Source organism: Eleutherodactylus coqui, chromosome 7 (genome assembly GCF_035609145.1).
Source record: "Eleutherodactylus coqui strain aEleCoq1 chromosome 7, aEleCoq1.hap1, whole genome shotgun sequence".
Taxonomy (NCBI): domain Eukaryota; kingdom Metazoa; phylum Chordata; class Amphibia; order Anura; family Eleutherodactylidae; genus Eleutherodactylus; species Eleutherodactylus coqui.
The window spans coordinates 79,907,646-79,924,855 of NC_089843.1; the positions used below are offsets into that span (position 1 = coordinate 79,907,646).

At 44.0% G+C, this 17,210-nt stretch overlaps 1 protein-coding gene across 1 annotated transcript in view; it reads right to left on the minus strand.

The window, feature by feature from the left end:
* Positions 1 to 9,489: 9,489 nt before the first annotated feature.
* The window catches only part of CC2D2A (coiled-coil and C2 domain containing 2A), a 124,982-nt gene continuing 117,261 nt past the window's right edge, over positions 9,490 to 17,210 (minus strand). Inside the window, exons 32-36 of the mRNA XM_066573263.1 lie at positions 16,803 to 16,937; positions 16,284 to 16,406; positions 13,988 to 14,046; positions 12,921 to 13,098; positions 9,490 to 11,146 (exon numbers count right to left, since the gene is read on the minus strand). Of these exons, the coding sequence (XP_066429360.1) occupies positions 10,958 to 11,146; positions 12,921 to 13,098; positions 13,988 to 14,046; positions 16,284 to 16,406; positions 16,803 to 16,937 (684 nt within the window). The 3' untranslated portion in view covers positions 9,490 to 10,957. The remainder of the gene's footprint in view (positions 11,147 to 12,920; positions 13,099 to 13,987; positions 14,047 to 16,283; positions 16,407 to 16,802; positions 16,938 to 17,210) is intronic.

Here is a 17,210-nt window from a genome sequence, read left to right on the forward strand (position 1 = left end):
TATTTTTGGTTCACTTGTTTTTTGTCCTCTTGGTTACACTCAAATACAAGAACTGCCATTTTCAAAACAATACACTCTATGGCTACATTCACACGGGCGAGACACTCGGCCCGGTATCACACTTGCCAATGTGCATTTTTCACGCTGATGCGAGGCACTTTTCATTCAAGAACGCCTCGCATCACTGCTGTGAAATTGCAATCCTCAGCCGCACGTTTCACATGCGTCGGAGGATCGCAAGGTATTCTCATTGATTTCAACGGGAAACCTCACATTGCACTCGCGTGTACATCACACTGCATGCAAGTGCTATGCAATGTTTTTTAAGGTACCAATGAAACAATGGGTGAGGCGTTCAGAGAGAACATCCATCAAAAATAAAACCTGCTACGGTTTCCTCTTCTGAGGCCCCCATGGAAAAAGTTTGAGTCTCTGTTCTAAGTGATTATTAGTCCTTTTGTAACACCCCTAATTTACAAATCTGGTATATCCTCTATTGGTAATGTCGTCTTCTGACGCTCATGCCAACTTCCCGTTGTGCTCATTGCCAAGTCATGTGTTGAGCTATGTGACATGCAGGTAGCTGTTTAGTCCCGCACACACCCAACCTCTCAGTAATTACACTTTACTCTGGTTTGACTGCTAACCTCGTGTCTTGTGCAATGTGACTGCTGGACCTCATCCAGACAGGAAATAAGTGCACTTTCCAAACGTTTGGAGTTGTATCAACATGATTTGCATCTGATGTATAGAGCGGATTGCTGTTTGCTTCACAGCCGGCCTCATGTACTTGCTGCATGCCGTTGTAGCATTGTGACTTGGTTGTCTAATACACAAAACTTTGTGACTACTTCAGTCTGTGTAGCTGCATGCAGTTTGAGGGTCGTAAGCCAGACAGAAAAGCAGCTCGTTGTGTTTCTATAGAAATGATCAAGGTCCAAATACTTGTTTGTGAATGCGGGCATTGCAGAGAGAGGCTAGAAACCAAGCTTTAAACCCCTTAACAACTGTATAATGTTTTTATAACTGCTATTTCCAAGGATTGTCTAGCTTATTTTTTTTCAGATTTGGAACAGGAAGGGTATCGTTTCTCCTTTAGGGAGAGCACCTAGGTGTGAGATGTATAAGGCCATCCATGCTCCTCTGGGAAATATGCAAATATGGAACAAAGTCTCTACAGCACCACCTATTGGAAGGCAGCATTCCTGCAAGTCAACGTCAGATGTTTTAACAAGCTTTATAACTATGCCTAGCAACTCGCACCATATTAGTATCAACCCACAAACCCTTTTAAAAGCTTATTCTGGGACCTTACAGGGGTTTTCAAGGACTTGACAACCACTCCGTACTTCCCAGTTGCTGCTAAGCAGGACCTGTGATTTGGCTGCAGCAGTCACAATCTTTGTCTGTAACATCCAGGAAGGAAGGGGTGGTTGTGATGCAATTTTGAGTCATGGAAAAACGCCTTCAGCTACAGATGACCTATCATTGCAGATTTCTTCACATTTGCCAGATCCAAAAATGTATTGTGGGCTCCATTATAACGGGAAGCCACAAAGCAAGTGTGAACAGAACCTGCACTTTATAGTGTAGACCAGATCTGCTTAGAATTCAGCTGTGCCTTGGCTCTGTTATATAACATCTGCCTACTGCATTTTGTAGTCACATCAACTAATACTAGGTAATACATTACCGGTCACACCCAGTTGTCCCATGCAGTAATCCCCTGGTACAACCAGTCTGTCTATTGTACATTTCTCCCAAAACACCTACAATACTAGTGTGGGGGAGAAAAAAAAAATCTTCTTTACCGAGTTGAGCCCAAATATGTTCCCCTGCTAGTATTTCATTATTCAGAAGATTGGGAGGTTCCTGTAGAGCAGGGTTTTACCAAAGGGTGCTCCGCAGAGCCCTTGGCCCTCTGGGGGGGCTCTGACGGAGGGTCTAGGTCCCGGCTCTACTCGCCCTGTAGCAGTGTCTGGATAGTCTGTACCGAGAAACTCTGCATGCAAGACCTGCTTTCTCTGCGTAGCAACGTGGCTCACATAAGCCGGCTCTGGTCATGTGATCTGTGTTGCTATGTTGACCACAGGTCCTGCATGCTGATTTCCTTATTACAGGCTGCTGGGGTGAGTAGAGCTGGGACTAATGGTGGATTATGATTGGGGTGACCGCCCCAGGCCCAAGACTCCAAGGGGGCTCACAGCCGGCCCAATCGCCACTATTGTAATCTGCACTGCTAAACCTCTCCCTCCCAATGAGGGACCCTATTACTACTAGGGTGGCAATGGCAGACTTTATCACTACCGGGGCCATCGATTATAGGGGGACGCCATTACTACTGGGGACACCGATATAGATTTTGAAAATCTCATCCACTCGCTGTAGTAAAAATCAGCACAAAACCCGTACATTAGTGCAGAATTTTTATATAATGGAAGTGAATCCTCTGTATTACATTTCTCTCTGTTTACCTAATGTGGATATCCAGCACCACCTTCCTGACAGCGGGCTAGAGGGAGTGATGGAGCCCTGCCCATCATCTATTGATAACCTATCCTCAGAACCCTCACCAATCAACTATTGATGACCTATCTTGAGGATAGGTCATCAATAGTAATGCCTGGATTACCCCTTTAGGAATATGTACATAGTGGAAATGTTCAGCACCATAATGATAGTCGTGGGTTTTCAACTATTTTTGTTGTGCATTCATTGCAATGAATTAAATCTGTGGTGAAGATCCATTGCTTTTAGCCAACAGAGGACGACTATCTTTTGCTGCAGGTGAGTGGGTTTGTTGGAACCTCATTCATTTACATTATAGTGCACTTTGGTACGGCATTTCGATGCCAATTCCTCTGTGAACTCTTGATAAGGTTGCACCTACACTTAGTGGCTTTCTCACTGGGAAAAAAATCCATAACCTTTATTGAGGATTTTGTGGATCTGCAGTAGATTTAAGCCCTTCTTGTGAAAAGTGTCACATCGCGGCGCTTCTACCTGTGAAATTCTTGCAAGAAAGTTAATAGGTGTTTCTAATGTTAAAAATGTATCGCATAGCACGAAAAGCGCAAGTTTGTGCTTCGTTGTGCGATTAAGCAAGGAGGTTCCATAGGGGAACACAGGCTACAAAACATTGCAAATCGCAGAAATATTTAGCATTCGTGACTTTTTTTTTTTCTAGCAACATGGCATCAGTGAAAATATCGCTAATGTGAAGGAACCCAGCGCATGATTGTGTAACCAGGGTGAATGCACCCTAAATCTGCTGCAGCACCACAACACAATCCACAGCAAATGGTGCAGATTTGCTGAAGTAAATTGAGGGAAGGCACTGTAATGGTCTTAAATGATCACCAAAGTGATTGGTCCTCCCCATAGCGCACCTGTACACCTTCCTCATTACACACAGATGTACTGCTCCCATCAATGAGCCGATCAGCTGACAAACAAGCGTTCGCTCGGTGGGTGATTGATGGGTTGTTCCTTTTATACGGCCTGAATGTTGAGGGAACTCTTGGACCCAATAATTTGCTTAAAAGGTTATGGTCCTTTAACACAAGCTAACACATGATTAGTAAGTTGAAGACTTGAAGCTTCTCAAAATCTGAAATGGGGCTTGGCAGCTACCATATGTCATTTAGAATACTGGTGTCTGTCCTGTTAGAAGGGCTGTTGGGCCCCCACAGGTACCAGGGTGTGACCGCTGCCTCTATAGCTAGTCCCAGATGACAGCCGTTCAGAATACCACGGTACAAGATGAGTCACGTAACTACAGTCTGCGCACGAGGACTCTGTCAATCGGTACACAAATGGATGTATCCACATGGACAGACATTGCATGCCCTGCGAGGTGATGCTTCCTGTGGGAAACACATTACTAGAGATGAGCGAGCGTACTCGGAAAAGCACTACTCGCTCGAGTAATTTGCTTTATCCGAGTATCGCTGTGCTCGTCCCTGAAGATTCGGGTGCCGCTGCGGCTGACAGGTGAGTCGCAGGGGAGAGCGGGCGGGAGAGAGGGAGAGAAAGATCTTACCTCCGTTCCTCCCCGCAGCTCCCCGCTCCGTGCCGGCACCCGAATCTTCAGGGACGAGCACAGCGATACTCGGATAAAGCAAATTACTCGAGCGAGTAGTGCTTTTCCGAGTACGCTCGCTCATCTCTACACATTACCAACGATCACAGTTTTACAGAAGTGATGTGAGGCAATTTTTGAATGAAAAAGGCCTCGCATCTGCCCGTTAAACACACGTTGACAAGCAAATTATCAGCCTGAGTTTCTCAGCCTGATCACTGTGTGAATGTAGTCTTTGACTGATGCTTGAAGCGCTGGTCTAGGCCAATAGGCCTCACTGACTTCATGTCTCAGAGCAGCCCCTGCTGGTTCACCACCTACACAGATCATACTATGGTGCACTCCTTTGTGGCAAGTCTAACAGACAAATATCGCATCATTCAGAAATCCTGCAGTTTGAAAGTGGCTTTGGGTGTATAGTGTGAGGCTAAGCAGTAAGAACATGTACACAATTGTATAATTACACTTGACAGCCTCTCTACAAGGAGACGCCGCTGCTGCCAAACCATGATCTCACAATCATTAAGAGCTCAGCACAAATCTCATTACCATGCCGGAAAAAAAATGAGGTTAAGCTTGGCTTGTAGAAAGTTGTCTAATGGTGTTCTTCCTAACGTTACTACATCATATAACCCCTGAACACCACTTTAGAGGATAAAAAAGGGGGCAAATACTGTCCTGCTAGCCTTTACTGGAGCTAAAAATTGATATTTTTGGTATTCATCAACAGTTTGCAGGATGTGGACCCCTCAAACATCACTGTGAGGGTCTATAAGACAGAGCAGAACATTTTTTTTTTTTTTTTCAGCAGAAATCCATCCTTTTGAATAAAGGTGTGTAAAAGTGCAGGTCCCCATACCGCAGCCTTCTCTCATCTGCCGGAGCAGTTGTTTTCTGCAACAAGCCTGCCATGTGGTGCACGTATCCAAAGAATCTAGGACCAGTTGTAATCGCATTCTCAGCACTTGGGCTGTGTTTACAGTTAGTATTTTTTAACAATGTGTATATCTGCTTTGCATTTTTCCCTCTCCAGGTACAACATGATGTATCTGTAAAACTGTAGCCAATAGCCTGCAGGAACAGCCCCAGTAGGAGGCAATTGAGAGTTTTGGTTGTGTAAATACTCAGCATACACCCATGGGACCTAGCACTAGAGAAAGCATACTCAAACTGGCCTCCTCCTACGATAGGGTCAGATCATCCATCATGGTCTGCAGGAGATTTAGGTCCATTGACGGCTCCATGTATGTCTCATAGCAAAATGAGGCAAATTCCAGTTCACTTTCCTAAAGGCTCATTTAGACACAACGATTATCCCTCAAAAGCTGCCGCTCAAGCAACTTTTGAGCGATAATTGTGTCATTTGAAGCTCAAGATGAGCGATCACCTGGCGCTGCCAGCAGAGGATGCAAAAGACAAGCGGGGTGTCCCCACTTGTCTTCTGCATCCAGCTGGTCCCCGCCCCAAATGCCCAGCTGTTATACAGCCGAGCACTCGGAGCGGAGGATGCAGAAGACCATCGAGGTGCCCCTGCTTGTCTTCTGTATCCAGTTGTTTCCCGCTCCGAGCGCCCGGCTGTTATACAGCCAGGTGCGCGGAGCGGAGGATGCAGAAGACAAGTGGGGTTTCCACGCTTGCCTTCTGCATCCAGCTGTTTTCTGCATGGAGTGCTTGGCTGTATAACACCTGGGCGCTCTGTGCAGAGGATGCAGAAGACGAGCAGGGTGTCCCCGCTTGTCTTCTGCATCCAGATGTTTTCTGCATAGAGAGCCCGGCTGTTATACAGCCAAGCGCTCCATGCCGGGTATGGAGAACAGAGCTGGGCCGCTCAGTTCTTCATACTCAGCCTGTTATCACGGATTGGGATACAGCTGAAACAATAGTATCAGCTGTATCCCGCTGTGAATCCCTGATAAAGCACGCTGAAAGACTAAGACGACAACAAGCGACGGTTTAACGAAAACTGCACGATGTCAGTGCAGTTACACACGATTATTGCTCAAAAGACGCTTTTGAGCGATAATCGTTGTCTAAATGGGCCTTTACTTCAGTCATAGCAGCGGTCTTGCGGGACATAGAAATCTGCTTTCCGTGTCGCTCTGTTTCTAACATGATACTCTTCAACTATGCAAATGGGTTTTTCTATCTATTATTCAAGTATGCTATTGCTATTCAGTATAGGACACCAGTATTGAGATATAGTGGTGGATGAGGCCTTTTGACCCCAACCTGTAGAAGGAGAATTCCGCAACAAAATCTGCCTAAATGCTATGTGGATTTTGCTTCAGAAAATATGTAATAAGTACTAAAGGAGAAGTTACTGATTTTTTTTCCCCCCTTCATACTATCTATCTATATAATTTAACATAAAAGTATATTTTTTATTCCATGGTTGGTCTAAACTCAGGAAAAAAAAAAGGAAAAGTTTTCATAAAACAGAAGCCTGTACACAACTGATCCTATATAGGACAAAACATCACTACTAATCGTAACCACATTGTATAATATCAGTAAGTGCAAACAAAACCGCTCAGATGAAACTTGTGAATTTATTTGTCTAAAATCATATAAAAATAGAATACCAATAAATATATATACACAATAAAAAATATAACCGCCACAAACACAATCTGAGTACAGACGGCATAGCATTATTATCGCAAAATTGCAAGGTTATAAAAAAAAAAAAAATGTGGATCTTGATTAGATTTACATAAAACCAAAAAAACTGTTTAATAAGGCGGGTTTGACACAAGCATAGTGTGGGTGTAGTTTTGTGCACTACATGTTCTACTTTTGTGCAATGTGACTGGTTCCTGAGAATCTCAGGCACTACTTGCTCTCGGCCGTGTGAATACGGGCGAGTTCTCACACAGTGAAATTGTTGCAGAATTTCGGCTGCAGGATGCATGCTGGAATGTCTGCAACAATGTAAGTGAATGGGGTTTTCACAAACCCGTCACTTGCAGAAAGAATTCATATGATACTCTATAGCAGAAAAGTGATTAGTTTTTTTCTGCAAATTTCATTCAGTCCTATGCAATAAGTGAAATCTGCAAGGAAGTCACATGCAGGTTTCAGTGCGGATTTACTCAGTGATGGGCGATCGTACCCTCATACAGCACAAGGAGTACATGTATTTATAGGAGAGTCTGATCACTTCCATGAAAGGGCTTTTATACACAATTCGCAAAATATGTCTAAGCAACAATGTTCAAAACCCTTATACAATATTCATGGCTGAGGAAGGCCCATATTTGGACTGAACCGTTACATACATGGATTGCCATTAAGAGACTTCATCTAGTTGAGCATTAGAGATGAGCGAGCATACTCGCTAAGGGCAAGCGCTTGAGCGAGCATTGCCCTTCAGCGAGTACCTGCCCGCTCGAGAGACAAGGTTCGGGAGCGGTGAGTAGCGGCAGTCGGGAGGGGGGGGAGAGATCTCCCCTCCGTTCCTCCCCGCTCTCCCCTGCCAGCACCCGAGCATTGTCTCTCGAGCGGGCAGGTACTCGCTAAGAGCAATGCTCGCTCAAGCAATTGCCCTTAGCGAGTATACTCGCTCATCACTATTGAGCATCATTACAAAAGTGCCTGGATTTCTATTAATGCTGCCCCTGAGCGCCAGTAATCTCCAGAAGTGCCCCATATCCGCCATAGGGCTCTATAAACATATATACCAGTACCAGCTCAGCAGTTTCTATACTCAAGTAATAAAAAGAACACATTACACACACTATACCCCATTTAGCACAATACACATATACATAAATCATAATATAAAACATATACAATACCATTAATAAGCAATTGAAAATCTAGTTCCTGTATATTTTTGGTAGAAATTAGTGATGCATTCCCCAGACCACCTGAACACCTATATTACTATGGACAATCATGGGGCTAGAGTTTTGGTTCAAGCTTCATTGGCATCTTTTTCTCAAGGCAGATACTTCTTGTATCCCATTAGTCACTTTTAGAATGTATATTCAGGGCATAGGCTGGAAAGGGGTCCCAGTCCTTTTGCTGAAAGGGTCAGCAGAATCCTAAGGATCCTACAGATGGCAAAACAGTATAGTATTAAAGGCGGCAGCCATGTAGCATTTTTGCCTTATTTTCCCTCTGAGACAGTCAATACAGTTTTCCCATAGAATTACTTCTAGGAACATTTCTCCAAATTTGCAATCACAGCAAAAACGCATGCAATTTGGCTGTTTTTTTTTTGTTATTGTACAGTAACAGTTAAAGGCTATGGACACCTCAGCACTTTTTTTAATCAATATGTTTTGGGAAATCAAGGCTTTTTGTGATTGGTTTTCATTTAAAATTTCTGACTGTTTGATTTCAATGCTTGTATTGCTTTCTAAGGGACTGCAGACTGGAGAACTGAAATCTTAGCAAATTCTATCAGTCAGAATAAACTGACAGCACCTCCCCGGCCTGCTACCTGTTGTGAGCGTGTATTTACTGAATTTCCAATGAGTTATGACAGAGGGCTGTATGACAGTGCCAGGGGATGGTAGGGGACAGAAAGCAGAGAAAGCTACTATTACAGAGGGCTGTATGATAATGCCAGGGGATGGTAATAGTAGCAGAGAAAGCTACTATTACAGAGGGCTGTATGACAGTGCCAGGGGATGGTAGGGGACAGAGAGCAGAGGAAGCTACTATTACAGAGGGCTGTATGATAATGCCAGGGGGTGGTAGGGGGCAGAGAGCAGAGAAAGCTACTATTACAGAGGGCTGTATGACAGTGCCAGGGGATGGTAGGGGACAGAGAGCAGAGAAAGCTACTATTACAGAGGGCTGTATGATAATGCCAGGGGGTGGTAGGGGGCAGAGAGCAGAGAAAGCTACTATTACAGAGGGCTGTATGACAGTGCCAGGGGATGGTAGGGGACAGAGAGCAGGGAAAGCTACTATTACAGAGGGCTGTATGACAGTGCCAGGGGATGGTAGGGGACAGAAGGCAGAGAAAGCTACTATTACGGAGGGCTGTATGACAGTGCCAGGGGATGGTAGGGGACAGAAGGCAGAGAAAGCTACTATTACGGAGGGCTGTATGATAATGCCAGGGGATGGTAGGGGACAGAGAGCAGAGAAAGCTACTATTACAGAGGGCTGTATGACAGTGCCAGGGGATGGTAGGGGACAGAGAGCAGAGAAAGCTACTATTGCAGAGGGCTGTATGACAGTGCCAGGGGATGGTAGGGGACAGAAGGCAGAGAAAGCTACTATTACGGAGGGCTGTATGATAATGCCAGGGGATGGTAGGGGACAGAGAGCAGAGAAAGCTACTATTACAGAGGGCTGTATGACAGTGCCAGGGGATGGTAGGGGACAGAGAGCAGAGAAAGCTACTATTACAGAGGGCTGTATGACAGTGCCAAGGCATGGTAATAGTAGCAGAGAAAGCTACTATTACAGAGGGCTGTATGACAGTGCCAGGGGATGGTAGGGGACAGAGAGCAGAGAAAGCTACTATTACAGAGGGCTGTATGATAATGCCAGGGGATAGCGAGCAGAGAAAGCTACTATTACAGAGGGCTGTATGATAGTGTTGGGGTAGCTGAGGAGAGCAGAGCAGACAAAACTACTATTACAGATGGATAGAATTCGCACCAGCTGAATTTTGTACTCCTAATAGTGAGCGGAAATGGGACCAGCAGCTAACCAGTGGGTGGATTAATAGATAGCTGTATAGGAGGAGCTGAGCTTGTGCATGTACATGAGATAGACCAGATAATCCATGCTGGGAATGTTTTCTACATTTATATGTACTTTATTAGAGACTTTGCACTTAAAAATTTTTTCCCTTCTCTTTTTTTCTCTTTCCTTCTCTGATGAAGAAATAATATTGGCTTATAAGGAACTCTTATAGGTTAATTGTGTTCGGTAGGTCTTTGACAGGCACCCTTTTGGTAACCTATTGAGAACCGGGGTGGTCAGCCAGAGTCAAACGGAACACTATATGGAGTGAACAATGATGGATGGATGGAGAGAGAGAAATGATATATAATATTTACAATCCAGTCTTTTAGAGTTAATGATTATTGTGGGGCTGTATCAGGATGTCTATTTATTTATTGATATTGAGGTTACTGTATACCTATTTGTAAGTTTGTTAAATGGGAACGCTTTCTAAATGCATGAGAAGGAACACTCTATGCAAAAAGCTGATAAGTGCATAATATTTTCCTGCAGAGACTTAAAATGTCTAGATTGATTTTTCATGCACAGATGTTTTCATAGCCTTTAACAATTGGTAATAATGCTGAAACAGTCAGTGTAAAGGGTTGTTGTCCCACTTTTAGCCGTTTTGCTGCAGGAAGCACCATACGTTGTGCAGTGGCACAAGCTTATATTGCAAGCTGGGTCCTATTGAATTGAATGGGACTCAATCTGCAGTACCAACTCAGGCCACTGTGCAATGTACAAAGCTGTCTGCTTCCTGCAGCAAAACAGCTAGACGTAGGACGATCCCTTTAAGGATGTAGGAGACTAGGGGGAACTATATCTGGTTTTGCGGCTCAGCTCTTTTCAAGTAAATAGCACTGCTTTTGGAAGAAAGCAGCTATGTATTTCTATTTCATACATTACAAAAATCACAGCACTTTTAGTAAATAAGCCCGATATCTACATACCATTCATCAACCTGCTGCTCTGTGTCATTACTGCTGCATACGTGTTGGTTTCTCAACCACAAACACAACAGTTGACAAGTGAGGATCACATGAGATTTATCACAAGTGACGCCTGACGTAGGATCTGGTATTCCTGCCAAACGATGAGAAGCAGGAGAACACCACCCAGACGTGTTTGGCAATGGTCAGGGCCATCATGTTGTTTACTTGACTAGAACATTCCATCCTCGCTTCATCTGTTTCGAATAAGAGAGGCAACATATATCCATACTGAGTAGATGCTCTTGGGGTAGGGGTGAAAGTACACGGCCAGGGCAAACTCCACATTGGGAGCTTCATTGTTGTGAACTCCAGTGCTGTATACGGCCTCTATGAGAGGTCTCACATCAGAGAAGGCCATGTTTATTGGGAATCCTGAAAACTGGAAAAAAAAGTAAGTGTCCACTATAATGCAGTACAGAGCAGGCATGGCAATATTAAAGGCAACCTGTTATCACCTCTAAACACTATAAACTAAGTTTATAGGCTTATAGTGCAGCAGCCGAAGAGTCTAGGGATGTGCTTTTTACATTTACCTGGCCCCCAGTTCCCTTCCTGTTAGCGCTGGAAACCGGTGCTCGATCCATGCTTCAGACTTATCTCTGCAGTCAGTATGCGTGCCTTGACTGCACAGATGAGTCCGATACATGGACCAAGCGCCAGGTTCCAGGGCTGACAGCTAGGAAATGGGAAGCACATCCCTGGACTCCTCAGTCCCTGTCCTATAAGCCCATAAGCTTAGATACATAAAGTAAAAAGTTTTAAAAAGTCTCTCTTTGTGCCACCTCTAAACAAGTGTTCTTGTTCACTGACAGCAGACACTGGCACATGCACTGTCCCATTATAAAGATTGATATACATAGGCAGGTAGTAAGGCACACTGATCGGCAATCATTTACACTGACCAATCATCATTAACACATTCAGATGAACAGGCATTAATTCCTATACAGGTTCATTAATATCGGCAGCATATCTCCTGTATACACAAAGAGAGATGTGCTGCCAACAAACAATGTTTTTTATGCCAGTATAAAAGACATGATCAATGAGAAATGAGCATTTCTTGTTTCATTGGCAGACATGTTTAAACAGCAATTTTTCAGGAACGAACATTCTCACAACCAATCATCATCTTATGCAAATAGGCTTTCAGCTGAGAAGTAGGACCAATTATATCCAGCCTAGGCAATGCTCTGTGAGCTAAAAACATCAGCAACAACTGCACAGATCTCACTGCTAGTTTCCTACAATGTGTCAGCCTGGATTCTGAATTAGTTGGCTTGCAGAGCATTTAACAGACTGGCTACAATTGTATCCACTTCTCAAATGTGATCAGGGAGTAGCTGTGCACAGATTTACTGCCTCTGAATTCAAACAACTATGTTCTCATCCACGGAGAGCGAACCAATCTCTTGAACACGGTTAGGAATAGAACAACTTTGGCACACATTTACTTAGACCAGCTTTTCACATGCCTCTCTGTACGAAGGGGCTGGAGGACGGAAACAGCCGAGTACGGCTGAGCTATACTGTTTCTGTAACTCCTTTAGATGTGAATGGGAGTTACAGGAATGGCGTAGCGCAGCGAGTTACACTGTTTTCATAACTCAAGGACTGCAGAAACAGAGTAGCTTACTGTGCTACACTTTTTGGTTTTTTTTTTGTTTGTTTTTTTAACTCACTTCTATGGGACTTATGGAAACAGTATAAGTCAGCACATATCACAACTGTTAAGCACATACATGTTTTACAGGCTTTTATATGCTATGTGAACACTACTAACGGGCTTGGCTACAATGAAAAATACAACTATACCATCTCCATAGACAAGCTATGTATGGAAGCAGTCAACTATCTACTAACGTCGGCAATCAGGGCAAACGGAGTGGGCACATTGGGGTTTATCTCATCTGACCCTCTAAACCCCTCTCCTTATGGTAGTAAACCTGCATACTCCCTGCACACATTTATAGGGGAGTCAGGGTGGGATAGTGGCTTGTTCCGCAGACAGCTGTCCTACATGTATGACCGGCTCAGGTGCCATTACTGTGAGATAGAAAGTAACAGAGCAGCGAGCAAAGCATAGAAATGTGTCCAGTTATGTGAGCCGCCCTTTACTAGTCATGTTAGTGGATGCAGATGACATGACGTACCCTGTAATCTCCCAGCTGTCGCATCAGTTCCGCCCGATGATCTTCCTCTACATCCTTGCCCTGGTTTTGTTCCAATAAAGGAAGGAAGTGCCGGAGAGTTGATGTACAGTATCGGTTCCAGCGGGTGGGATGTCTCGGTCTCCACTCCATTATCTTCTCTTTCAGCAGCTTTTCAATCCTATAAAGCACGCACAAATATTAATCTTGCCACTTAAATGGTTATTTTTTTTCTCATCTGTACTTTAAGCTTTCTTAAAAGGGGTTGTCCCAAGATATAAACTTATTCCCTGTCAACAGGATAGGTAATACGTGTATCTAATCAGGGAAGGTCCGACCGCTGAGACCACCAACAATCAGAAGAACAGGTTCTGGGTTCCTAAGTATGAATGGTGGCTGAGTATGTGCACTGCTATTCCATTCATCTCCATGGGACTGACTGAGATAACCGAGCGCTCTATCTGTACCCTACTCATCATGATAGATCTGCCAGGTAGAAGCAGTTGCAGGGCACATTTTGGCCACAATTCCAATCGTGATCAAAAATGATCCCACTAAGAGAAACCATGGAAGTGAATAAATACTTATATATGAAAGGTATAGAGAAACCAAGAAACCAAACAACATATCAGGTCCTCAAGGTTATGGAAATGCATCCAAGTGTGAGGTACAGTGAGAACAATGAGCCTATGGGTGCACAAATTCATGGCATTTCGTCTTTCGCTTTCTTACATGCAACTTTTGGTGTGATGACCGTGTAGCACTCCTACTTGGTATTCATCGTGGTGTCAGCCATGCCTTTTTTGCAACATTGTGAATTAGGACATATTTTTCATTTGTGCTCAAGTTTCTATCTTGAGACAACTCATTTAGTCAGAATAAAGAGGCAGATCCACAGTGAAACAGACACATTAAGATAGGAGGAAATCCAGGATCTGTAGAAAGCTGTGTGGTGTTCCCTTAGAACACTATAATGGCTGCCATTATTATTTGGGATGCAAGCTCAGATGAACAGGATGCAGTAACATTAGCGATCCAGCTCAGGCCCCCCTTCCATCTTGTTACTTTACCTGTCCTGAAGTTCCATGGCCGCAGTCTTATCTGCACGCTGATAAATCAGCTCCTCGGGCTACAGAATGAACACACATTCATTGATTAGAAGAAGGGCGACAGGCTATTCAATACCTAAATATACTTTCCATTTTTGTTTTCTCACAATTCCTAATGAGATCAAGGATTCTAAAACTGAAAGTCCACCTTCTGAAAGGATGTTACATTTAGGTCCAATATTCTGGGCACATTTGTTTCCAAATACACTTATTGTAAAAAAAAAACAAAACAACTTGTCATGCAGTTACATCTCAGGCAGATATACAAATGATTAGAGCTGTCGGGTGATTAGATGGACTGTCTTGCCATCTGTGGCACTAAAAGTGGTTTCCCCCTTGGCCTATAAAAAGGCTCTCAGAGGCTCCTTGTGTGTAGTGACCTCTTCTTCCGCTAAGATGCAAAAATGAGATTTTGCCCAGTTAACGGAGTTTGAGAGGGGGTGAAGTATTGGAAAGCGAGAAGCTGGATGGTCATATGGACAAATAGCCTGCCACCTGGGCTATTCTGACCAGACTATTAGGTGGTGTTGAGACCAGTGGATGCATGAGGGCATGCACATAAGGCAACCGAGCTCAGGATGCCCTCAATAGACCACTAGTAGAGAGGAGTATTTGACAAGCATGCACAGCTCCAACTGTTTTGTTGTCTGCAAACCAGAGGCGACAAAAAGCACCACTGTTACAGGCCCCTGTGTCTGTCGGAACCATTTCCAGGTGCTTACTTAAAGGACATTTGACCTCATAGTGCCCGTTACCTCTACCATCTTTCACACCCACCGTCGCCTCAGTTTACGGTGGTGTTCTGAATGAAGAACCTGGACTTTTACAGAGTGGAACCAGGTTGTCTTCAGCGACAAATCCAGGTTTAGTTTAGCCCGTATTCTTGTCTGGAGACCTAGGGGCGAGTGCCTCAATCCCGCCTTGCTGTGGAGCGGCACACAGCCCCAAATGCTCGGTCACCCCTAGTAGCGGTACAAGCTCAGTGATAGGTTCAAGACATCCTACAGTCACAGGTGTTCCTCTCATGGCGGCTTCCAAGAGGCATTTTCCAGCAGGATAATGCCCGGCCGCACACACAAGGGGGTCACAGGAATGTCTCCACAACATTGTCACACTTCCTTATCTGCCCGGTCACCAGATTTATCGCCAATAGAACATGTATGGGACCATCTGGGATGCCAACTTTGTGCAAACCAGTGGGATGTCAATCTAGAAGCCAAGTTACAGCAAATGTGTAGCGCTAAGCCATAGGATACCATAAGGAACCTGTATGGCCTTCATGCCCACCCATATCACATCTTGTATCTGAGCTAGAAGCTTTTGCTACAGGATACTAGAGCCTCCATGCCCACCTGTATCACATCTTACATCCAAGCTAGAGGTGGTACAACAAGGTACTAGAGCCTCCATGCCCGCCCATATCACATCTTGTATCCAAGCTAGAGGCGGTACAACAGGGTCCTAGAGCCTCCATGCCCCCATATCATATCTTGTATCCAAGCTAGAGGCGGTACAACAGAGTACTAGAGCCTTCATGTCCATCCGTATCACATCTTGTATCCAAGCTAGAGGCTGTACAACAGGGTACTAGAGCCTCCATGCCCGCCAATATCACATCTTGTATCCAAGCAAGAGGCGGTACAACAGGGTACTAGAGCCTCCATGCCTGCTTGCATCACATCTTGTATCCAAGCTAGAGGCGGTACAACAGGGTACTAGAGCCTTCATGCCTGCCCGTATCACATCTTGTATCCAAGCTAAAGGCAGTACAACATGGTACTAGAGCCTCCCTACAAGGGGTCAGTTTTCTGCAATATATTATTTTTTGCTCCGATACGGTAATCACTTACTTATATAAATGTTACAATCACACACACAACGTTTCATTCCATTCAGACAATTCCTTGATTTTTTTTGACAATGAGTGTATATCTTTATATCATTGGAGATCTGACAGTCATAGGCTGCCACAGGTTATGTAGGAAGTTGCTAGTTTTGCAACAGTTGGGGAGCTACTGATTGGATACCACTGCTCTAAACAATCATCTGACGGTAACAGAAAATATATATATTTGTAGATAGGACAACGGGCCTTATGGTCTATCTTCATAGCATGCACCACCTCACCATATGCTCACCTATATAGATGGTGGAAGTAAGATAGTCACTGCTATAACAAGTAACATTAGTCATAGTTTTTGTGACAGGCAGGTGGTATTTCCCTTAGTCACTTATTTTTAGGTGCTCTCAGAAATACCTGCATACTGGATAGTCCAGGATTCGGGTAACTTCTTGAAAAGAACGGCTTCCACAGATTGGGACGACTTGTGTCAAAACTTATACTCATAGGAAAATCGTATTGTTGAATGTTAAACCATATCTAGCAGAAAATGAGTAAAAGAGAAGATGGAATCAGTTCATAGACTAATAGTTATATACTCAAGAGCAGGTAACGTAGAAGACTTCTGACACGCTGACTCTTCTAAGTCAAGTAAATCAATTATGGTTCTTAGATTATTATAAGAGGTTGCCAACAAAAAGGATTTATTATTCATATGTATTGTTGTAGATTGGGAATGTGGATGAAGATGATAAACGCCACCCCTCTTCATAGGCTCAGTCTGGTATTGCAGCTTATCCCCATTAACTTGAACGATGCTCAGCTGCAATACCACAGGCAAACCAGGAGAAGAGTGGCGCTGTTTTAGGACTGAAGCAGCCATGTTTTACTAATCTTACACAAGGCTTTACCAACCCGGATCCATCACATACTTACATTATCAGCATTAATTATGCAGCCAACACTTTGCAATGGACAAAAAGTGTCAAATTGACCATAAAAGCGACCGTTGCTTGGATTCCATATGATGTACTGGCTCTGTTCCAGTGTCAGCACATAAGTAGTGGGGCCCTGAAAGATATAAAAATGTATCACACATCATAGGGTATGCTTTATTAATTGTATATGCTCAGGGGGAAGGGGGTTCTTGTTCTAATTGAAGAGACTCCGTGTTTGCATAAAGGACTAAGGCCCCCCTCACACATGCGCTTTTTACTGTGATTAGCTTTCAGCACCGTGTTAAACACAATACAACGCTCCTATTGTTTTCAATGGGACCGCTCAGACAGTCGCTGATAATTTTCCAGCGATGCATGTTCTTTTTTTGGGCGTTTAACGCTCCTT